The 25,235-nt window shown below is 44.6% G+C and overlaps 1 protein-coding gene across 6 annotated transcripts in view; it reads left to right on the top strand.

Moving 5' to 3' along the window:
* Positions 1-25,235, top strand: part of LOC124799274 (membralin) — a 520,037-nt gene that overhangs the window by 251,600 nt on the left and 243,202 nt on the right. For 5 of the 6 annotated variants that reach the window (XM_047262842.1, XM_047262843.1, XM_047262839.1 and 2 more), the window contains one exon: positions 9,324-9,407. The exons of the other annotated variant lie outside the window; for it this stretch is intronic. In XM_047262842.1, the coding sequence (XP_047118798.1) occupies positions 9,324-9,407 (84 nt within the window). The remainder of the gene's footprint in view (positions 1-9,323; positions 9,408-25,235) is intronic. 6 annotated transcript variants of the gene reach the window in all.

Below are 25,235 nucleotides of genomic sequence, written 5' to 3'. Positions count from 1 at the left end.
TGTTCGCGACTTCTGTCGAGATGCCTTTGCTAGGCAACTGCTTAACAGACACTGGTTCACACACGGTCCGTCAGGCGTCGCACTACACAGGACGCTCGTTCTGATCGTAATCACACGAGCACGTCGCTTCATACACGAAAGTAAAGTTGCGTTTTTCCAACAGATAGTGTATTTTTTTTCTTCCGTGTCTCATTGTAAGCCTGTTGAGACTAGTCAAGGATCTGATTTCACCACAACTCGAGACTCCGCGTGAAGTCCGAATTTGAAACTCCAGGAAAGATAATACGTACCGCAGAAAACCACTGCGCATTAATACAGTAATGTGTGTCCGACAATTTTTAGTATGGAGACAAAATATATACACTGATTTGTGAGTGACTTTGTCATCAGAAAGTCGCCCTCTCCCTCGTCCTTACCGTTCAACTCTCGCGCAGCGGTGATCAAAGCAGCGTTTCTGAAACGTTCCGCCCATAGAACTTACCAAAACTGATCATTTCCTATTCTTCCTCAATGAAGTATACGTCTCGTTACTTGATTTACTTAGAGACGTCTCATATAAAAAAAAAGAAAAAAAAAGTTTCTTCTCCGCACAAATTATACCGCAGTAATTCTGAGAAAATAAGTGAAATTGAGGAAATACTCCTCAGTACTATTTTATTTCCCCTTATGGAATGTAGTTTTCTATTGGTCGTTAGTGACAAAGGGAGACCACGACATTGGGATTACGGATTTACTTCAAACTTTGTGAACCTTTAGTAGCTCATTAAAACAACATAATGTGCAAGTAGTAAGTTGAACTATTCTGGTAATTCCGAGAAAATCGCAAGAGAACATTTACACGTCTATTATGTAACTGATGTACCTCTGCGTGGGTGCCGAACGTTAGCACTAATGGTGGTGAAGCGGTTAGCGTTCGAGCTACGGGAGACGAAGGTGTATGAGGCGACGATTCGACTCCCTCTCAGATCTTCATTTTTGTTGCACAAGTGTAAATTCTGTGATATTCAAAAACTTTGCACCTACAGTATTCGTTATTGCTACATTTACGTCACATCGCTACGCAGGTTAACTGTCATATGGGGCCTGCCTCTACAACTCGAAGCGTCGAGATGCAAAGTAGTTTCGCGTAGCTTACCAGATTGCATGTGTAAGGGATTTCGCAAGTCACGACAGGTATGCATTTTCAGGAGAACTCTTTGTGTTTCTTCATTTACTTGTCGATAGTTATAAATATGTTTGTTCTAATAAATAAATTTAATTAAAAGTGGTTAGTAATCAGATAACAGGAAATTCACTAAAACTTCATGGAAATAGAGGAGTTTATTTTTAGTTACATTATCTCTCAAATATCGTGTAAATTAAATAATATGACCAGTGATGAAAAATATATAGATTAAAAATTAAGTTAGAGCGGGAGTCGAACCTTCGCCTCATACACGTTCGTCTTACGATCTCTAACATCAGGTACCTACGCACAGGCACATACGTTATACTCTTATAATAGACGTGTAAAAGTTCTCTTGCGATTTTGTCGGAAGTGCCAGAGTAGTGCACCTTACTACTTGCGCGTTATGTTGATTTAGTGGCCTACTAAAGATGTACAGAGTCTGAAGTAAATATGTGACCCCAAACGCCGAGGCCTCCCCTTGTGTGACTCACAGTAGTTGAGCACAAAATAATCTCCAGAAGCAAACTTCGTTGTCAAAAATAATGAAACGGCTTCAGGAATACTGACAACTTTCTTCATGAGTTGTATCTCTCCTTTCGCCTTGCCCGTGTACTGCGTAACAACGAATTGTAATTATTAAAAAAAAGTAAGAGGATGGGGAAAATCGAGAGGTTTCTTTCTTCTTTTCCTTCCTTTGCGTAAATTTAACTGCGTGTCGCGCAGCTGGCTGTATATTGGATTTTCATATGCCATTAGCTTGGAGGTACTGGCATGACGTTCTCTATAATATGCGAAAATTAGCATGTGTTAGGTGCGTCATCTCAAACTTTTAATGGCTAATGCAGGCGCAAAACGTGGTTCTGCGTCTTATTGCAGTAATATGCGCTGGACGTTACGCAGTACTACACAAATAACTCTGATTTTTTGGCTCCGTCAAACATATTTTGGCATGTATGTGTTAAACAAATCCCATCATCGATATCACTTGTTTGCTAACGTAAATAAGAGTCAACAAACTGCGACATAAGTGACTCAGATAATCGTATCATTCTCCCTTTCTCTCTCCCCCTCCCCCTCCCCCTCCCCCCTCTCTGACACACACACACAACCTTGTGCGTCGTGTTCTGGTGCAAGACATGTTAAGTAACTTGTCCCAGTTAATGAAAATTACGCCGATATCGTCAATTATTTTCTTCGCAATATTTTTATTGTGGTACGTTGAGCGCAAGAAATTGTTATTGCTGTTATCTGAGATAGAATAATTTTTTAAAAAAGTATTGCAGTACTTCATGCTTCACATACTCTTAAATTGTACGTCGTAGCCATGTCTCTCACTCTCTCTCTCGCTTTTTCTTTTTCTTCAGAAGACAGATACGAACAACTGGAGAGTGTATACATTTTGATATGTCGAATGTAAAGGGATTTTGTTCAACCAATGAAAAAACTACGGTACCCCCGATTTTTGGAGCATGAGGACTGCATTCGATTGAAGAATCATCGTAGTAGTAATCAGAGTAGTGTCCGTTGGATTGTATTACGGAATGTGAAAATATTTCTTCAGAAAACCTTGTACGTCAAACAAATGAGGGATGTGAAGCATGTCAGCTGCGCAGGCACAACGGCGTGTTTCCAAAATGGAACTCCTGCTAGAGAATTCACAACACGATTCGTTGCATGTTTGGGTAGAACGTACAGGCAAAGAGCGTGATCTGGTTCTGTCAATGTGGCCGTAGGTGATTTCTAGGCAATCGTATGGGTGTGAGCTGTAGAACTAACAACTAGCAGTTTTAGCGTTCGCTGTCTCATCTCATAATGTGTGACAGTGGGCGAGTACTTCGAGGAAATGCATCAAGTACCCGAAGTAGTTATTTATACCGCTCTGCCATATTAAGATGGTTCAGACAGTATCGGAAGGATTGGAAGACAACTGTACGCGCACGTGAATATTCTCCGTAGATTACTAAAGAGAACGTTGCTTCAGTAGGTAAGCTAGTGTCGATAGACTGATGTGTGCATCTTGCTACCAAACATAAGCCATCTTGAGTCTGCATGTATGTATATTTCACACTATTCTGAAAGAGCAGTCATCATAGATCTTGAGTGAACAGCGTGTATTATGTAGTACCTCGCACTATCAAGAAAATCCCCTATTCTCCACGCAAAAAAAAAAAAAAAGTTACATGTGATACCTATAAATGAACAGTGACGAAAGTCCAACAGTCTTCTGATCCAGTCGGAAAAGACGGTATTTGATAATGAGAACGCACTTCTAGCAGACCAAAAATACCAACCTGTGATGGAGAAAATGTTGGTTTCTTTATTTACGCTAACGACGTCGTTGATCCTCGTTGCGAAACGATTGTTTTAAGGGAATGGTACGCAGAAAACTGACACAGAGTAACGGTTCTGTAATCAAGTCACAGCGCTAGCCCGCTCTTCAAAGTTGTCATGACTGTGTAAGATAGAACAGTCTTCAAAGATCTACTTTGTAGCCTGTATAATGCATCAGTTCCACAGGTTAACTCTCGAATGGATAAATGCTGCATACGTTGCCGTCAGAATGCTACTGTTGGGAGATGGTCACCACAGGTGTGGTGCAGGGACCACAGACTGTATGCTGAAATGTGCTACGTCTGTTTCTTTAAAGTGATCTGCAAAGGGTACATTTTATTGTCCATTCATTCTTGACGGAAGGGAAGAATGAATGTCTATGTGCGTTATTGTACACGGTGACAGCTATTGAAGTACATGAAAATCACGTAAATAAATTACATACCTACGGCGTGTACACACTTGATTCAACATATAAACATCACTACAGATATTCCGATGTAGGTTATGACATGTTTGATATGCGTGCCATCATTGACGGTGTGTGGCGCTGACGAATAGCGAAATTCTGCATGACCTGCTGAAGATTCGAAACATCGATGCTGTCGGTGACCTGCTGAACGACTTTTTTCAGCTCAGCAGTGGTTTTGAGGGTTATTTCCGACCACCTTGTAAGTGCTCCTCCAGGACATCAAACACTCTCCTGCTTCGATGGGGTCGAGCTCCGTCTTGCATGAACCACATCTTGTCGAAATGAGGGTTAGTTTGGATAACTGGGATGTAATCATCTTCCAAAACCTGCATGTTCGGTGGTCATCGTGGCATCAAGGAATGTCGTACCGATTATTCCGTGATTCCACACTGCACACCACCCAAGTGACCCGTTGAGGATGAAGAGACTTCCCGATCTCGAAATGCGAATACTCAGTCTCCTAAATTTTGCTCACTCATGAAAGCATCCAAATGAGTGGGTTTCGTCGCTAAACCAGACCATACTAATTCCCATCATGCCCCGCGGCCAACCGTGCAGTTTGAACGTCCTAACAAACCATTCAGAAGTTATGACGATTTTATTTCATATAGTTCAGTAATTGTCACCCTGTATCATCACCGTCCCAACATGTCCGATATGTGGGAAATTTAGTAATTGTCGTACGTTGCGCTGTGATAGAACACTCTTGAAGTATGTTTTAATGAGATATCACCTAGTGTGTGTGTGTGTGTGTGTGTGTGTGTGTGTGTGTGTGTGTGTGCGCGCACAGATTTTGCAGCTTTTCTGCTACACACTCCATCAGTCATGCAAGCACATGCTGTTCTTTATCTGATGTGCAATCGATATTGTCTGGTCGCTTAACTTGATCTCTCTCTCTCTCTCTCTCTCTCTCTCTCTCTCTCTCTCACACACACACACACACACACACACACACACACACACACACACACACACACACACACATCCCTAAACAACTTGCAGTCTACGAATGTTTCATCACTGAATTACAGTCTGATGCCGTTGGCTTCGCCCAACAACAACAGTGCCAATGTAATTAGTCCACTTTGTATGTCCGTGCATTGCTGTTCGGGAGGCATAGTTGTATTAGGTAAGTCTTGTAGTTGTGACTTTTCCAGCAGTCACAGATGATTGATTTTTTCTTTTTTTACTATTCGTGATGTAATCCTTGTTAAGAGACAATTGCTGGTCTTTCCTGTGGAATGATAATTTAATCTGCTGTCACTGGATGCTGATATTTCCATTAAATACCGTATCCTGATCCGTATCCGTGTCATCCATTATGGCGTTAGTTTTATAACACTGCCTTATGTCAGAAATTTTGGGTGATTGTCATGAATGACGCACTGTCCGTGGAGATTAACTGACTGTTTATGTTCTTTAAAATTTTCTTACTGGTGAAGTAGGATCACGTAACTGCTTCAACTCCTCTTCTTTCCCTGTTGTTAGTTTCTATTTTTTCAGTGCTCCCTCATTTTCTCCTCACGTTGTCTTTTCCTTTATTCTGTCAATGTTGTTCCTGATTTCTTATTTCATCTGTTTTGAAGGCCTTCTAAATTTAGCACTTTTTTCCTTAAAAATGTTTCATTTTCTCTTTTTGTGTTTTTTGACGTTATTTCTTTCTAGTTCTTTCTTTATTTCTGCAGTCCATGCTAATGTCGATTTATTCTTCTAGAAATAAAGGAACATTTGTTCCGGTAGCTTGTTGTCATTCATTCGGTAGAGGTGTCCAAAAAAGATTAATATTCGGTTAGCCATTACTTCTGATATTTTCTGTATATATTTTGTAGATCTCCTCATTACCCAGCCATCTATAGTTTGTATTGCAGCCATTATTTTCTAATAATTTGTCTTAAAGGTACCTCTATTCTCTTTAGCTTATAGCTCACCTTTAGGCACCTGATCCATATAAACATTCTGGTTGTACCACTGTGATATGGTGTTTCGGTTTAGTTTTTATAGAAATGCGTTTCTTGTTGTAAATGTTCTTTGTCAAACCATTTGGTCTTTCCATTTTGTTAAGTCTTACATCTGTTGTAAATTTTTCTAGTCCACATTATGATCTTATATATTTTTTGTATTTTGTACGACAAAATCGCAACAGCATTTCACAATAGTGTAACCGGTTTCGTCCAGCTAGTGTTTATTTTCAGTATAGTTGACAATGTAGCGGGAACGTTATTAGTCGCCCACAATATTATTGCACCTGAGATTGAGGACGCTTTGGTCGCCTTATCACGATTCAGCTCGTAATCTGTGTTGATAGTATAATGTACACTTTACCTGAAAGCATTGACAGTGCGATGCTTTTTCCTTAGTCAAAACTTTACTTTTTTGCTGTAACATCATTGAATGTTTTCGATAACGGCGAAGTGCAGTAACTTCTTGTTTGAGTAGTATTAGTAGATCACGATATCATTGAACTTGTCCGTTATCGAAAATAGGCGATGATGATACAGTAAACAAGTAAAGTCTTGACTAAGAAAAATTAATCGCGTTGTCAATGCTTTCAGATCAAGCATGCATTATACTGTCAACACCGATTACGAACTGAGTTGCGATAATGCAACCAAAGCGTTTTCAATCCCTGTTGCAATAATATTGTGGTCGACTAATACATTATAGTGCGGACACTATTACGTGACGGTCGGGCCCGAGCGTAAACAACCAAGACCTTAGATAGTCCCAGGGGTGAGAGAGCGTTACAGGTAACATGCCCCGCTTTCCTCTTACAAGGCTGGCGGTATACAACTGTGTTCTGCGCTTTTGCGAAAGCGGAACTGACATATGGCCGTAGGAATCACCGATCACTTCTGGTGTTGAGAAAGTCGTACACGAACCACATGATGTGTCAGGATTAGCCTCTTGACTCCTTTCAGAGTAAGAAAGGAAACCAACGAGCAACGCACAACCCAAAGCAACGCTGAGTCGCGTAACACTTGCTAACGGCAACTGCGCAATTGCTTGTTGAGGTTTCAAAATTCAGATGGCTCCAAGCACTATGGGACTTAAGATCTGAGGTCATCAGTCCCCTAGAACTTAGAACTACTTAAACCTAAGGACATCACACACATCCATGCCCGAGACAGGATTCGAACCTGCGACCGTAGCAGCCGCGTGATTCCCGATTGAAGCGCCTAGAACCGCTCGACCACAGTGGCCGGCCTGTTGAAGTTTACAGTGTCTTAAACGACGTAGTCCAGGCCCGATCTCTGCTGGTGTCTTACGCGACTGTAGTTCAAAATACTCCCACCTAAAACTGCCGCGTGAAGGTGTCCACGTAATACCAAGTGCACAATGTATCCACAGCCTGAGGTTGACCACCAGTTAAGGCGTTGTGAAATGTTCATGTGATTGTGTCATAAAAAGAAAAAAAAACATAAGAAAGGTGGTATTTGCTGCAGAAAGAGTCGAGATATGGCAGTGTAGTTCTGTAAGTCATTTCTACTGGTTTGTGTACATGGATATGAATCGCGATCGTTTTCCAGTCACTGGAAACCTTTCTCAGCGAAAGCGATCTGCGATGAATTGTAATTAAGCGTGGGGCTAATTTACTAGGAAATTCCGTAGACACTGTCGCAGACTGACAGTTCTGGGGCCCAAGCGTGCCCTGTCCCAAAAGGTTGTTGCTCATGCTGGAGGCGATGCTCTCGACATTCAGGAGGAAAGGGACGAATTGAGTGTGATACGAGTGTGTTAATTCTGTGGACTGGGCGAGTGTGGGCCAGAAAAGGAAAGGCGGTACAGTGGCGCTTGTGGGAAACGTGTTGTGTGGGGGCGGCGGCGGCGGCGGCAGGAGGAGTCGGGAGGCCAGCGTGGTGGCCTACGGCGCGCCGTCGCTATGAAATATTCATGGCCCCGGGGATGGCTTGGGCCGGACTATAAGGTGAGCGCCACCCCCTTAAGAACATGAGATGGGATTTCTGTTTCAGCTCTGCAGGCGCGCCGCGCTACGCCTTCTGCTCTCTCTCGCCGTCTCCCTCCCTCGCTCCTCCCTCCCCCCCTCTCTCTCTCCTCCTCCTCCTCCTCCTCCTCCTCCTCCTCTCTCCTCCTTTCACGCAGCTTCTTGCGACGGAAATCTTTCCCGACACGCTTCACACGGAAATTTCACATTTCTTTTTTAAGACCGGCGATTTAATCCCCAGTGTAACATTAATCGTTTGATTTGACAGTGATGACCACAATAATTTCCAATACGAATTGAATGGTGGACTATTCTTGGTTTCCAGACTGTGTAGGCCATTATTGACAAAGCAATCAGGAGGCGATTTCGGGACAAAGAATTGGATACATTGGTCATCCTGATGTAGGTTTTCCCTGGTTTTCATAATCCACTGCATGTGAATGCTGGAAAGGCAGCTTAGTCAATTTGTGGCTCTTTCCTCCCAAATCCTCACTGAACTGAGATAGTTTACAAACTGTAATGATGTCGACGAAATGTTGGAGTCTTCCTGCTGCCGTTCTGCCTGTAAAGTGCCCCATTTTACACGTGTATCTTGTCGATGCAGCTCCATCAGTAACCAATTCTCACTGTGACGTGGAAGCCCTACACCTGTCCGCGTATGATAGAAATAAAACCTTACTGTAATTCAACTAAAGTAAGAATGATTTGGGAATGAGAGGGAGAAACTATTGGATAGGAATCAGGGATGCTTACCCATAGCCATGCTTTCCAGGATAAACAGTAAAATGTAAGGTTCATAATTTCACGTGGCTCTCGTCTTTTTTTTGCATTCTGGCCGATGACGGAAAGGAGAGAGACGTACATAATAAGAGATCGGCCTCCTGTTTTTCACGGATGTTCTGAAAAACACTTTGCACTCTATGACTACTTGACGTTTGTGATTGTGGAATGATTCCACTGCTCAGTATCTGTGCTAGAGACTCGCCGCTTCCCACACAAACTTAGATCTATGGCGCTTCTTATGCTGAAAAATATTTTGTACTGTGAAGGTTTCTAGTATTCAGAGCTGTTTTTATTTATTTATTTGTTTATTTTTATTCTCGCTCTTGCTGATTGTCACGTAACATTCGGTAGAGTTTCCTTTCTGTAGCTTCGTTGGGAATTTTTCCACTTCCATACACTTATTAACTACCCCGTTTGTTTACGCCTGTGTCCCACAATGCATTTTATTTCAGTTATTAGTCACATAAGATCCCTCAAGACTCGGATAGTGCCCTTCGCGTCCAGGGTTCTCTCGGCCGCCTCATTCTGGTTACGGAACTTGGCCCTTTCTTCCCCGCCATTTTTACTCTTTTTGCCTGTCATTTGGTTCCGCCCTCCGTGACGCCTGTTGACGCTGTCTGTTTCAGTGGACGTGCTGCAGATGCTGGAGTTCAACGTGACCATCACGTTCCCCGCCGCGCCGCTCCTCACCGTTATTCTCGCTCTCGTCGGTAAGTTCTTTCCGGGCTCTCCGTTCTCTTCGCTTCCGTTGACGCTGCGCGGGGTGACGGCTGCTTTCTTCTTCTCGCACTACTGGCGCTCGGCTACACTATTTTTTACCCTATTTGAGAGTAACGAGCGTATGTTTCTTGTAGCCTGTTCTCCAATTTCTGAGATGATTTGTGGATACCTTGTTGTGATTCGTTTCAGCGACAACAGTGAGGCGTGCAACGTGAGCAACTTATTTTCTGTTTGGATCCACGGGATTCGTCGTACGGATTAAGCATGTGGCTGGTGGTGCAGACTCTGTGATCTCAGGTGGTTTTAATCGCTCGATTACAGTGATTGGATGGAGAGTCTTCTGCTGTCGGTTGCTTAGCCCAGGACATTTCGTATGTCCCATAACCTGTGTTTGCCCCTCTGTGAATCAGTCTTTATAGGACAGAACGTAATCAGCTCCTCTTGGCCTTCACTACTCCCCTTAAAAAATAAAAAATAAAGCAGACCATTTGCCTTAAAGTATATAAATCCTTAATTTAAAAGAAAATCCAATGAAATACAACACACAAAATTGTTAAGACTTTCGTGACCACTCGTTGACAAAACTGCCTGTTGGCTTCTGCCTCGGATTCTTCGGCCGAGGTTCGTCTGATGATTTTTCTGACGTTTCTCCAGCACGAGTGGCTGGCATCAAAGTTTCACCCTCCAATCCACCACTACCAATGGAGGTTGAAACTTTGATAATGACAGCCACTCGTGCTGGCGAAACGACAGAAAAATCATCAGGCGAACGTCGGCCGAAGAACCCTAGACAGAAGACAATAAGCAGTTTGTAAAATGCAACATAGTTTGAAATTACTAACTCTAGCTACTCACGAAACCAGTAATCGTTAAAAAGTGAACTCTGTTTTGTTTGAAGTCTAAGATAGTAAATGAGATATCCACGTCTTCTATATAATTTAACTAGCATTACATATTGTTTCCTCTCTCTTCTTCATAAACACACGTTTTTCGTAGCTACTCGAAATCGATTTGAGGGAATACCGGAATGACTGTTTAGTCCTCCGCCCCTATCTTCTACTACTACCCATATTGCGCTGCGCGAGATGAAGCATTTCAAACATACTTGACTTACTGGGTTCTGATACATCTAGTTTCACTGACGTTACTGTGCACAAATGTCGACTGCGCAATCGAAGTGATTCGGTTCCGACTGAGATGGCTCAGGAAAACTCCGTTGGTCGTACTGCACACACTCTCCGTTGTGTGAGAGGCTCTTCAGAATACGAACTGACTCTTAGGTATGACACACTGCACAACGAAGAGGCATGAAGTCGGTGCTTGGTATTCGCGATGAGATAATACAATATTACACGACCATCATTTAAATTGATCCTACTAATCTCTGTTTCAGTTTATCTTCACTAATACGCTCACCTAACATTGGGAAGAAGTGACAAATTTCGTGGAATTCACCTATTACTACTGTTTTTCTTGGCGAAACGTACTTGTTAAGGACATAAGGCATGAGAATTGTGTCACTCGTCTCCAATCTCTGACAGTATTCACTAATACGGTCGTCCACAATGATTCATTATTCACTTTTCGTGTTGAGTTGATAGTTATGTAGGATAGGAGACCGTTTAGGATTGTAGAACGAGCCGACATTTACATTAACAGAGGCAAAAGGCTGTGAGGAACTAGTTCTGTAACATCTATTAACAATTATTGTCGAACTACAGTATTCTGTATGTGCTTACACAAGTTGGTAGTGAACGCAATGAAAATCGGAATCTACAGTACTAAACCGCTGTCAGGGAATCCAGCACCACTTCCAGTATGACCATCTTAGCGGCCTCCTGTGGTAACGAAAATTTGATTTAGAATAATTCAAGTAACTATTGACCGTATTTTAAATGTTATCATAACGTACTCATTAGAAATAATCTTACGTATTACAGGTAGGAACGGGGCGTGTGTTTGTCTTAAGGCAACGTAACTGATGGCGCTCAAATCCAGTATTTGAGAAACAGAGCACTTACCAACTTACAACAGATTTTAAGCAGAATTTCAAACCTTTCCAAAATGTTTTATTGCTTACGTGCTTAAAGACAAGTATTTAACACATTAACAGATTTGTAATCAGATTTTTGAAGCTGTTTTATACATAGGGGCTCGATTCTTTAAAAAGTTGGGGGTTTGTTGGTAAAGTCTTTATTTTAAAATAAACTTAGCTAAGATACAGCAGACAGTGCGGCCAGTTGTATGAGCTGGTAATTTTTAAGGTTCATAGCTGCCGAATTATGACGCTAAACTCATTTTTTTATTAAGTGGAACTGTGGCATTTGAGAGTGTCTTCGAAGAGCACTTCCTGGACATAACTTGTTCGGAAGTTGAAAAAATAGTAACAAGAGTTTGAGTACAGAGGTATTTTTTTGTACCGAAGTAGGTTGAGAAATTGACGGAGTGGTAAAAAAAAGGTCACGAACTATCGTCAGTATATTAACCCTGTTGAAATTTTTGCGTTAAATCAACGAATACAATTCCGAAAGTGTAGGTTCGGTGAAGATTACTCGACGCAAATGCAAAGTAGACAGCAGATAGGTGGTGTATAAATACAACGCAACAAGATCGATGCGCGAAGCTACATCTGCTACCACCGTCATACCTTAGCAGAAGATCTATCAGAGGACACCAGAAAATTCTGGTCCTACGTAAAACAACTAAGCGGGTCGAACGCTTCTGTCCAGTCAATAACTGACCCGTCTGGTGCGGCAATAGAAGTGAAGTTTTAAATTTTACATTTAACAAATTATTCTTGCAGGAGAATCTTACAGACATATCGCCGTTGATCATCGCACAGACTGTCGTAGGGAGGCACCCCTGCCGTAGAGAAGCAACTGAAAGGTTACGTTATGTTCATCTGTACGGCGTCTGTTCTGTCGGACATGTCTGACTGAACATAGACTACACACTGGTATGATTTAGCGGCCGTGATTATCGACAGGGACACTGCATCAACATATGACGAGATCGGAATTTGGGTCAGTCGGGAATCGTGTCGTGATGGCCGAGGTGGTTAAGACAACTGTTATAGAGAAGCGAAGCATCCGGGATTGAATCCCGGTCCGGTACGGATTTTCAGTCGGCGAAATTTTCCTGAATATTAACCGAAAGAGTTGAAAATAGATGAGAGTTGAAAATAGATGAGAGTTGAAAACAGATGAGAGTTGAAAACAGATGAGAGTTGAAAACAAATGTGTCGCCTCCGGATGGAACCCGAATTTGCTTTTACACAGAGTACTCTGGCCCCTTTCTTAGCTTGCATTTATCGCAATTCTCTCGCCCAGCGCAAAGTACCAAACGGCTGAAAAAAAAGAGCAGGTGACTCCTGTGTGTAGGAAGGGTAAAAGAACGGATTTACAAAATTAGACACATTTCCTTAACATTGGCTTACTGCAGAACTTTTGAACCAGCTATGATTTCGAATGTAATAAAATTCCTCGAGACGGAAGTGCTTCTGACCACCAATCAGGACGGATTTAGAAAGCATCGCTTGTCCAAAACTCAGCTCGTCTTTTTCCCCACATGATGTCCTACCAACCATGGATGAAGGGCAACAAGCAGATTCCATATCCCTAGATTTCCGAAAAGCGTTTGACGCGGTGCCCCACTGCAGACAGCGAAGGTACGAGCATATGGAGTAGGTTGCCAAATATGTGAGTGGCTCGAAGTCTTTTAATTAATAGAACCCAGTAGGTTGTTCTGGACGGCGAGTTTTTGTCAGACAAAAGGGTATCGTCAGGCGTGCCACAGGGAAGTGTCATAGGACCGCTCTTATTCTTCGTATATACATAAATGATTTGACACAGGATGAGCAGCAATTTGCGGCTGCTGATGACTCTGTGGTGTCGTCGTTCAGTGACTGTAGGAGGATAGAAGATGACTTAGAAAAAATTTCTACTTGGTGTGAGGAATGGCAGCTAGCTCTGATTGTAGAAAGTAGCTGTGCTGTTTGGCACAGTCACGTGGAAAACATATCTAGACGTAACGTAGCAAAGAGATGTGAAACGGAACTAGTACATAAGGACTGTAGTAGGGAAGGCGAGTGGTCAGTTTCGGTTTATTGGGAGAATACTAGGAAAATGAGATTGATCTGTGAACGAGACCTGTCGAGAATACTAAGGCGACCCATTTTTGAGTACTGTTAGAGTGTTTGGGATCCTCACCAGGTCGTACTAAAGGAAGACATCGAAGCAGTTCAGAGGTGTGCTGATAGATATGTTACTGGTAGGATCCATCAGCACGCGAGTATTACGGAGATGCTTCGTGAACTTCAATGGGAATCCCTGGAACGAAGATGACATTCTTTTCGCGATGCACCTTTGAGAAAGTCTAGAGAACCGGGATTTGGGATTGACTGCACAACGATTTTGCTCCCGCCAACGTACATTTCGCGTAGGGACCACGCAGACACGATAATAGAAATTAAGGCTCGTTTCTCTCGATCTGTCTGCGAGTGGAACTGGAAAGAAAAAACCAAATTGTGGTATGAGGTAACCTCCTCGATGCACCACACACTGGCCTGCGGAGTATATATAAGGATGGATGGATGGAATGATGACTGCAATGAAAAGAAAACATTGATACCAGAAACATAGTTTTGGTGAACGGTAGAGAGTAATGAGAAAATAACAAGTATGGAGCAGCACAGATCATAAAGGGCACGATGATTTGCAAGTATTTAGAGATTGAAAGAAATTGAGATTTGTAGAGGTTGGTATCTGACCAGTTGAAACACCAACGACAAAAAAGATAGATAAACCTCACACCGGCTTTTATAGACTTTCTGTAATTACAGACGAATGTTCGAATTACGGACGAATGTTCGTAAGGACGTTGACGAGTCCAGGACGGCTTGGCCTATGGCAAAGCGATAGGGTTCTCAAGGAAAGTGAGTGGAGAACGGCGTGGCCCCCGTGAGGAACATTCCTGGCGGGGATGCACTCGAGTGGCGGTCCCCAGGCGCTCGCCGCAGCCGGTGCGGGGGCGTTGCACGCGGCCTTTACTAATGCACCCAGCAGAGGCGCGCTAAATGTTGCAGCGCCCGCAGCCGCCGCCTTGAGGTGCTCGGATTAGGCCTGCTGAAATATTCAGACGGTTTCGCTCTGCGTATCCCAGTACGTCCGCTGTCACCTTTGCTAAACAAAGAACAGCTCGTCTGCCGCACACGAGGCGCCGACGGAGCAAAGCACACGTCCCGTCGGCGCCTTTGGCCTTCGTCACAACCTCCAAGATTTACGAGAGCAGTAGTCACAAAGTGTTAATCATCTCCTCGAAAAAATAAAGTTACGTAGTTAACGTTTCGTTCACTTCTAGGTTTGTCTCTGCTGTCCGAGATTATATTGAAATCTCCACTTTTTTTTCAGGTGATAAGAAATACCCTGACTATTCGTTATTGCGATAGTTTTTCGGGCGATGCGTTTAGAACACCCCCTCCCCACTTCTCTTTCTCCTCCCGTTTCCATCTCAACTACAGTGAAGCGCCAAAGAAAGCGCCCAGGCGTGCGTATTCAAATAAAGAGTAAACAGGCAGAATACGGCGCTGCTGTCGGAAACGCCTATATAAGACAACAAGTGTCTGGCGCAGTTGATAAATCGATTACGGCTGCTACAATGGTAGGTTATCAAGATTTAAGTGAGTTTGAACGTGATGTTATAGTCGGCGCACGAGGTAGCGAGGAAATGGGGATTTTCCCGTACGACCATTTGACGAGTGTACCGTGAATATCAGGAATCCGGTAAAACATCAAATCTCCGACAACGCTGCGATCGGAAGAAGATCCTGCAAGAAGGGGACCAACGACGACTGAAGAGAATCGTTCAGCGTGATAGGAGTGCAACTCTTCCATAAATTGCTACAGATTTCAATGCTGGGTCATCAACACGTGTCAGCGTGCCAAGCATTCAAAGAAACATTATCGATATGGGCTTTCGGAGCCGAAGGCACAGTTTTCTACCTTTGATGATTGCACGACACAAAGCTTTACGCCTCGCCTGTACTCGTAAACACCAGCATTGGACTGTTGATGTCTGGAAACATGTTGCTTGGTCACACGAGTCTCGTTTCAGATTGTATCGCGCAGATGGACTTTTACGGGTATGGAGACAACCTCATGAATCCATGGTCCCTGCATATCAGCAGGGGACTATTCAAGCTGATGGAGGCTCTGTAACGGTGTGGGGCGTGTGCAGTTGGAATGATATGGGACCCCTGATACGTCTAGATACTACTCTGACAGCTGACACGCACGAAAGCATCCTGCCTAATTACCTGCATCCATTCCTGACCATTGTGCATTCCGAAGGACTTGGGCAATTCCAGCAGAACAGTGCGACACTCTACTCGTCCAGAATTGAGAAGAGTGGCTCCAGGAACACTCATCTGAGTTTAAACGCTTCCGTTGGCCACCAAACTCCCGAGACATGAACATTAGTGGGCATGTCTGGGATGTCTTGCAACGTGCTGTGTTGTGTCTAGAGACAGCCTAGACACAATGAGAGGAAGCCGAAAGGCACGCGCTTAAACTCACGCAGGCTGGCGTGAGGTCTGGAACAGGGTACGTAATGAATGCTATAAAGAAAAGTACGTAGCTTCTGGAATACTTAACTTTAATCCACATTTGTAGAACATCGCTCTTGATGATATATTAATAGAATCTCAATATCAATTGAATACGGCGCCTTGCTAGGTCGTAGCAAATGTAGCTGAAGGCTATGCTAACGATCGTCTCGGCAAATGAGAGCGTATTTGTCAGTGAACCATGGCTATGAACGTCGGCTGTACAACTGGGGCGAGTGCCAGTACGTCTCTCTAGACCTGCCGTGTGGTGGCGCTCGGTATGCAATTACTGACAGTGGCGACACGCGGGTCCGACGTATACTACCGGACCGCGGCCGATTTAAAGGCTACCACCTAGCAAGTGTGGTGTCTGGCGGTGACACCACATGCTGTTCAGAAGAGATCTCCACCCCCTCGTCCTCTTACGGATTTATGGACAGCCCTACGGGATTCATGGTGTCAGTTCCCTCCAGCACTACTTCAGACTCTAGTCGAGTCCATGCCACGTTGGGTTGCGACACTTTTGCGTGATCGCGGGCGCCCTACACGATATTAGGCTGGTATACCAGTTACTTTGGCTCTTCAGTGTAGTACTCTACACCCCTCCTCCTCGTTTCTCTCTTCCCCGCTGTCTCTCTCTTGTTAGTTTTTAAGTGTAGTGTACAAAACTAGAAATATTTTATGTGAATTTATTCGTTCTTTTCGGGTTAAAAAATGTAAAAAGTTGAAATGATCCCTTTGTTAAACTCAGCAAAATTACGTACGATTTGACACTGCAGTACAGCAGTTTGTTATTTAACGTTCGGCGGAACAATGCTAACGGGGGTCTCTACAATATTGTGCAAGAACTGGTTGGGAACCAGTTAACCTTTGCAACTCGACGAGAACAAGTGTTAATCTTCTGCACAACTAGTGTTCTGCGTATGTCCTCATCTGTGTTGCTACAGATTACGTGGGCATGTCCAAATTCCCACTTTGAAAGCAGAGCGTGCGAGGGGCCATACTATCGCATCAAGTTGCGACGAGCAAGAGTTCTAAATGTACACCAAATTGGTGTCTTGATGATAACAACGATGATGATGATGATGATGATGATGATGATGATGTCCCAGCGAAGAAACAGCACGTAGGTCGAAGTGAGTGGGCTAAAGCTACCAAACTGCTGAATAAGAAATCCAGTTTAAAGTTGAGGTACGTCAACGGTATGATTAACCGGAATAAGTTAGACGACAAAACTGTAAACCGCTTACAACAGATAAAATAAATCTTCGACCTCAGTCACATTGTTGATACTGTTAACTATGCTGTTGCAGTCTCAAATTTGATATAAAGCACATTAAAATGTTACTTTTGTACACTCAATTTGCTCTGCATATTGCGCAGAGTCGCGGTACCTTAGTATGTACGTACGTTTACGTAAACTGAAGGGGCAGAGTTAGAGAGGAAAGGAAAGGAAGGGGAAGCTACTAATGATATCAGCTGCATCGGGACTTTATGCGGAATCAGCGTTGACGAGTGAAAACACTGTGTACGCGGGCTCTATGGTTAACGCAACTGCGTAGCAAGCAGGAGATCACGGGTTCGAGTCCCGGTCCGGCACACATTTTCTCACGTCGCCGCTCCTTCCGCACAGTCCCGACGTAGCTGACATCACTAATCCTTTCGCTTTCTTTTCCTTTCTCCCTCATTCACGTTCCTTCATCCCTCCTTCACCTTCAGTTTACCAGTTTATGTAACATCTCTCACAGCGGGGATTTCACGTGGTGTCTGTTCTTTCGAGCATGCCCGAAAGAACAAAACACCACGCGTTCACATAATTTACGTACTTGGTGAGCATGTACGACCTTACCCCGGCGACACTGCCTGCAGCGAAACGCATAGTCGCTGCTAAGCGCACACTTACCCGTTCATGTCCCGGACTCGACTAAAACTACCGCAGTCCGAAGAAGTGCGACTGGTATTGTTGGTGCGCCGCAGGCCTACGAATTGGAATTGCTTCGTCTGCATTGCATCACGTTAACGTTATGAAAAGAATGCGATGAAAGGGATTTGAGTATTGTGTTTGATCTCTTACTATTGAGGGTATCTGCTATAAATAGCAACTGAATCATCTTTCGAAGTAGTTTTTACCCTTCAGAGTAGTTAGCAGCATTGTGCATAACCAGTTTCAGCCTTGTGAAAGTCGTAGGACACCCTTAGCACCACCAGTTCGAGTGGATCTGTCTATTGCCCGAGGAGTCTCTGTCACAGTGAAGGACGGTAAAACTCTGGAACATATATCTATTTTGTATAAGTTGCAATCCTTGTAACTGGAACAGCACATTCGAAGACACAAACGGCCTACCAGGAAACCTAGAAACAACGCATTGCTCTTCTACAGTTGGTCTCCCAAAGAGAGATTTAAGGAAGACCTAACCAGAATTGAGAGGATGTAGTAGGCAGCGTGGGAGACCAGTGATGAGACGGGCTCATCTCACGGGAGAACTCGCGTGTTGGAATGGCGGCGTCTATCGGGAAGGACTGAGAGCGACTGCGTAACTCCTGGTCTAACTACGAAACGCCGGCACTTCTATAGCTTCGCCTTTCAACTTTGTGAATTGAGTGGATCTTCCACGACCTTGCTCAGGGTACCAACAACGAGGAGGAGTGGCCTGACGAAACCAGCCCTGACTGTTAACCTTGTCCAAGCCAAGGTGAGATGCTTCCCACAGTTGGCAAGACGCGGCCACACAGCGCCTAGAGCAGCGGTCGTGGCTCGTGTGCTGTATCATTAGCGCCGAGCTGTTCCGAGTCCTGGTACCCCGCTGCTTAAAGTTGGCGCCAATTTCATCGCACTTTGACTTTCGAAGCAGCTTTCCTGCGCTTGTTTGCAACGTAATTGTTGATTTAAATGAACCTGGCATCGATGTTGCAGTTAATGGGATAGACGAAGAATTGGGTGACTCTTTAGTTAGGTGACTTAACTATTCTGACAATTTACAATTATTATGTTTAGCTGACCGATTATAGTTTGGTACACCAGGATAAGCCATTTTTAATTAATTATTTCACATGAAGGAACACATTATACACCACCTTTAATTCCTCTAATTATGAATATGTTGCTAAGTTGTGTATTTACGTTAGGCCGTTTTAGAGAGAGGTGGGCGGCGGTCTCTTGCTCTAGTTTTTGAAACCAAGCGCTTTAGTCCGTAAGAGGCACACGGGTCTCGTGTTGCATCTCTCTTTTTTTTATTTTTTTTTTTTGGGGGGGGGGGAGGTGGGAGAGGTGGTGTTGTGAGAGACACTGTCTGTGTGCCTCCCTTCCAACAACTTGCGATGAACAGCAACAATAGTGAATGCAGTAACTCGAGACATATGCTCGCAAAAGTAGGGGACGACTTTGGCTACCGACTGAAGTTTTTTTGTGCGTCCGATTGAGGGCGCATTCAACATTCGTGATGGATGAATGAAAACTTTGATCTTAAACGTAATTGTGAAATGTACCCCCCAAGATTTTATTCGCACCGTTTTTAAGTCGGGCTGTTGTTTCGAAAATGAAATTTTTGTAGTCTTGTGTGTAAGTTAAAATTCACTCAGTTTTTATCTTGTTTCATGTAGAAGATATATCATCTTAAAACTGGCTCAATCTTTTTTAAACATCCTGTATTACGTACCGAGTATCTGATTAAAAATTTATTCGCAGTCTTTAAGCTGGGTATATATGTGAGAGTTCTTCGCTCTCAGATAGCTTTTGCGAGTAATACGAGGGCAGTTCAATAAGTAATGCAACACATTTTTTTTTCTCGGCCAATTGTGGTTGAAAAAACCGGAAATTTCTTGTGGAATATTTTCAAACATTCCCGCTTCGTCTCGTATAGTTTCATTGACTTCCGACAGGTGGCAGCGCTGCACGGAGCTGTTAAAATGGCTTCTGTAACGGATGTGCGTTGCAAACAACGGGCAGTGATCGAGTTTCTTTTGACGGAAAACCAGGGCATCTCAGATATTCATAGGCGCTTGCAGAATGTCTACGGTGATCTGGCAGTGGACAAAAGCACGGTGAGTCGTTGGGCAAAGCGTGTGTCATCATCGCCGCAAGGTCAAGCAAGACTGTCTGATCTCCCGCGTGCGGGCCGGCCGTGCACAGCTGTGACTCCTGCAATGGCGGAGCGTGCGAACACACTCGTTCGAGATGATCGACGGATCACCATCAAACAACTCAGTGCTCAACTTGACACCTCTGTTGGTAGTGCTGTCACAATTGTTCACCAGTTGGGATATTCAAAGGTTTGTTCCCGCTGGGTCCCTCGTTGTCTAACCGAACACCATAAAGAGCAAAGGAGAACCATCTGTGCGGAATTGCTTGCTCGTCATGTGGCTGAGGGTGACAATTTCTTGTCAAAGATTGTTACAGGCCATGAAACATGGGTTCATCACTTCGAACCTGAAACAAAACGGCAATCAATGGAGTGGCGCCACACCCACTCCCCTACCAAGAAAAAGTTTAAAGCCATACCCTCAGCCGGTAAAGTCATGGTTACAGTGTTCTGGGACGCTGAAGGCGTTATTCTGTTCGATGTCCTTCCCCATGGTCAAACGATCAACTCTGAAGTGTATTGTGCTACTCTTCAGAAATTGAAGAAACGACTTCAGCGTGTTCTTGGCACAAAAATCTGAACGAACTTCTCCTTCATGACAACGCAAGACCTCACACAAGTCTTGGCACCCGAAAGGAGCTCACAATACTTCAGTGGACTGTTCTTCCTCATGCACCCTACAGCCCCGAACTCGCACCGTCGGATTTCCATATGTTTGGCCCAATGAAGGACGCAATCCGTGGGAGGCACTACGCGGATGATGAAGAAGTTATTGATGCAGTACTACGTTGGCTCCGACATCGACCAGTGGAATGGTACCGTGCAGGCATACAGGCCCTCATTTCAAGGTGGCGTAAGGCCGTAGCATTGAATGGAGATTACGTTGAAAAATAGTGTTGTGTAGCTAAAAGATTGGGGAATAACCTGGTGTATTTCAATGCTGAATAAAACAACCCCTGTTTCAGAAAAAAAATGTGTTGCATTACTTATTGAACTGCCCTCGTACGTGCCGTGTAAAGAGCGCTGAGAGTCGTCTGGCCGGCAGTGTCCGAGAGTGGGGCAAGACCTCATCCAGATAGTCGCTCTCTGCGAGTTCGGAGCTCTCGTGTAGATGGCAAACTCCTTCTCTCGAGAACTGCTCACCTTAGGTCTCAGACAAGAAAAACCGTACCGGTATCGTCGGTAGATCTGATAATACACTTGCGCGTCGGAGCTGATGAATGATGTTGAGGACTACACAACACCTAGTCGAGCGGATGAAATCACCAACCCGGCCGGCAATCGAACACGGGTCCTCTGCCTGGTAGGCAAGCACGTTACCACTCAGCTAAGCAGGCGGACTATTAAAGAGAATAAACATAGTTGATTGTAGAAATATTAGTGTCACAAGCAGTCTGTCTTTAATACTAATGGATTTACAGATATCTAGATTGTCAATTTTGAGTCCAATTATAAAGTGTATTTCTTCCATCTCCGTCGCTATCATTCTCATAAAATTACGATATTGTTGTGGAGATTCCATTGCAAGCTATACGATTAGATCCTTGCCCGCCTTATCCACGAAAACAGTCGTTTGCGATTTCCTTTTTTGAGGGTAAAAGTATTAAAAAAGGCAACTGCAGCCCGACACTCTTCCATCGCAACCTCTTGGCAACTGCAGCCCGACACTCTTCCGTCGCAACCTCTTCCTGCATGTACAGAGCCACGACAGAAAAAAATTATCGCGAAGAATGATCTCCAGCTCTCTTGACACTCCTACCCTGCCATGTATAAACGCTTCCGACAACTGCTCCCGCAAGACTTTCACACCCTTACCAAAGGTTCTCACAAGGATCTATCAGCAAGAATTCTCTGCTAATGTAAACAATTCTGCGGCTACTGTCTTGAGTCGAGGAAAAATCTCTGACGTGAATCCGAGAGCGCTTATGCTGTGTGCCTCCTTCAAGACAGCAACCTGCAGCGCACGCGCGTCCCACGGGTGGCCACGTTTCAGGCAGCTTCTGCCTCAGCAGGCCCTAGCGCCTGCGAGCCAATTAGCGATCCGCGCTTGTCCCACATCTTGGTAAATGTCCTGCTCGACAGTAGCATGCTGTTTTGCTGTCCACGGAGTCTCTGGCAGCTGCAACGAGAGGCGCAAGTCCCGTGCAAGCAGAGTGATTTTCCACGACCACGGCGCTGTGATCGCGGGTGACTTTTTTCGTACGACATGTAGCCTATCCGTGCGCCGCGACAGTACTCCAGGGCGTCACTTAGCCACGTATCGGCAGTCCATCTCAGCTCTCGAACCAGTCATTGCTTCGAGATTTCTGGGCTTGGCACCGAAGCATCCACAGCTCATCAGTTGGAGCTCTCGCTAGGATCCACGTGGGACAATCGCTGTGGAATGACTAACTTCTCATCTGTATCGTCCACAGGGCAGTAATTTTACTGCTCCAGACTTTGGCCTTGCGCCAACTAAGTACTGCGGTGTTATTAACTTCAGAACAATCCAAGTGATCCTGGACTTGAACCATTTGTTACTCACTGTGGCCTTCGACCACTTAGTCATTATTTGCTTTCCTTGTTGGATCGTAAGTAGCAACGAATTTTTCATTTGTAAATAACTTACTCCAAGAAGGGGCTTTTGTTTATGTAGTTATTAATGAACTTGTTCACATTGTTTACCTGGGCACTGTTCTCATTATCCCTTCACCGGCTCAAGATACATCACTTTAATTCGAGATTAAGAATATTTACTTTATATTTTAAAAGACCTCTACAGTACGTACAGACTACGCTGCCTTCGCTGTCACTGCGCTCGCCTTTCTCCCTCTCCCCCGCACAGTCAGAGGTTGGTTTGTTCGCCAGTCTGTGACCAGTTGTGATTGAGACGAGTTATACCAAGAAACGACAATTATAAATGTTTATTCTGGTAACACATATACGGCGAGACTTACTAGTATTATCATAAAGCTAACGTTTTTTAAAAAAAATATTCTTGTTTTTAACTTTGTTAGTATTTCATACTCCAGGGAGCCTGTTCCTTTATGCACAGTCAGCAACAGTGCTTTGTGTATCTGACGCCTTTCTTTCGATAAGGGTCACAGCACGCCACCGTTTCGAAATTTTGTCGCGTCATGTCCCGTCACTCATTGTATCGCTGTTCAGGTTGAGATTTGACGTGGTCGCGTCGGTATTTCTAAATAAATGCTGCCTTCTTCAGCAAGGCGATGGGGGATCTTCTTTCATGTAGATGATATACGAGGGTTGTCCAGAAAGTAATGCACCGCATTTTTTTTCTCAGCCGAAAACAATGCTACGAATGCGAAACGTTACGTATGGCTTGTTTGAAGCCTCCTGAGTGAGCGCGCCAACTTTCCGTCACTTCCGACAGATAGCGTAGCTACAGAACAGTTTCAAAATGGCGTCTGTAGGTGATCTACGTTACAAGCAACGTGCAGTCATTGAACTTGTCACTGCAGAGAAAGAAACTGTGGGGAATATTCACAAACGCTTGTGCAAAGTCTAAGAAGCATCTGCTGTCGACAGAAGTACAGGTAGTCGCTGGGCAGGGAGGATGAGGTAATCAGAGGCGGTTCGGCGGAGCTCCACGATTTGCAGCTGTTGGGAAGACAATCCACGGATGTCACACCTGATATGTTTCAGCGAGATGATGATGTCATTCGCGTGGACAGACGCATTACGACTCGGCAGTTGGCGCTGCATCTGTCAATCAGCAAAAGAAATATGGATGCAATTAGCCGCACTCTTGGATATTCAAAAGTGTGTGTAACGACAGTGCATACACGCCCTTGTTTCGTGCTGAAGGAAGGCTATAGAACGGTATTTAAATTACGTGGAAAAATAGGGTGTGTAGATAAATACCATTCTTTCGTGTGTGTAATTCTCATTATGTTCAATGAAGAACTGTTGAAGGAAAAAAAAAAAGCGGTGCATTACTTTCTGGTAACCCTCGTACTTTTGTGAAACGTGATGAATGTTTTCGCAACACCATGTAGATCTGCAGATAGTAGCGCATACTACTAGTAAAACTGACAGTCGCCCTGCTAATGTAACCCATCGAGGATAAGTACCTGGTGAGTGTCTCTTGTTAATCGACGGTAGGGCAGTAGCTTCAAAGAACCCTACACCACAACACTGTCAGATCTAATTACAGCCAATGCAGAGAAGTGTGCCCGTCGTGTGCCACAGAGAATACGATCAAAGTGCACGTTTTCAGCTCGCTCCGCGAATCGATGGAATATCGCCGCAAGCGGCTGACGCGTTCAGCGACCGACAACAACGCCGCAGTCACAGACCGAGTCTCGCAGTCGCTGACGGGTCTGTGGCGCCGCCTCGGCGCGGATCGCGCTGCGGTGTGGCGGGCAGAGTCTCGAGTGCAGCGGCTCTTTGAGCATTAGCGCCGAAATTAAGTAGGTGGACTATTGCTAATTAGCGTGTAGCTTCCTGTTAATTAAGTTCTTTGTGGCGGAGCGGCGCGCGCGTGCCGCCGCTGGCGCCTGGGACCGCGGGCGCGCGCACAGCCGCCTTCCACTTCATTGATTGCCGCTCGCGACCTACCGGGCGACCCGCAAGTCTGCGCACCCGTCGCGCCGGGATCCGCCCCCGCACCGGCCTCTCGTCGCACTTGGCTTTCGCCCGCCGCCCCGGCCCTTGACACTCATTGTTGCACAAAGTGACCGGTACGTTCGGTTCTTTTCTCCCGCTCGTTTTCTGACGAGTCCTCGGAGATCCCTCGTCTGCTCCGCCGCCCGACCCGTATGCTTTTACCTCACTCTCTTTAAATAGTTTCTCAGTTGTGGCATCTGTATTGCTTTCAAGGCCTCGATTTACCACTACCACATACTTTCTTGATTCACTCATATTTCTAGCTGAGGTCTCTAACTCTTAAGACGAACTATCGCTTCACTGAGGGACTGATGGCCTCTCTGTATAGTCCCTTAACCCCAGCCAACCAACGAACCAACCTCTTCTCGTGCTCGTGTCGTAGCCATTAGTTCCAACACTGGTTTGATGCAGCTTTCGATACTAGTGTGTACTAAGCCTGTTCATTTTTGCATAACTATTATAGCGCACACCAAGGGCTGTCACCACTACTTAATGATAAAATATTGTACGTTATTTCGGGAAGTTGTTCT

Source organism: Schistocerca piceifrons, chromosome 5 (assembly GCF_021461385.2).
Source record: "Schistocerca piceifrons isolate TAMUIC-IGC-003096 chromosome 5, iqSchPice1.1, whole genome shotgun sequence".
Lineage (NCBI taxonomy): Eukaryota > Metazoa > Arthropoda > Insecta > Orthoptera > Acrididae > Schistocerca > Schistocerca piceifrons.
This window is presented reverse-complemented; position numbering and strand designations above follow the sequence as displayed.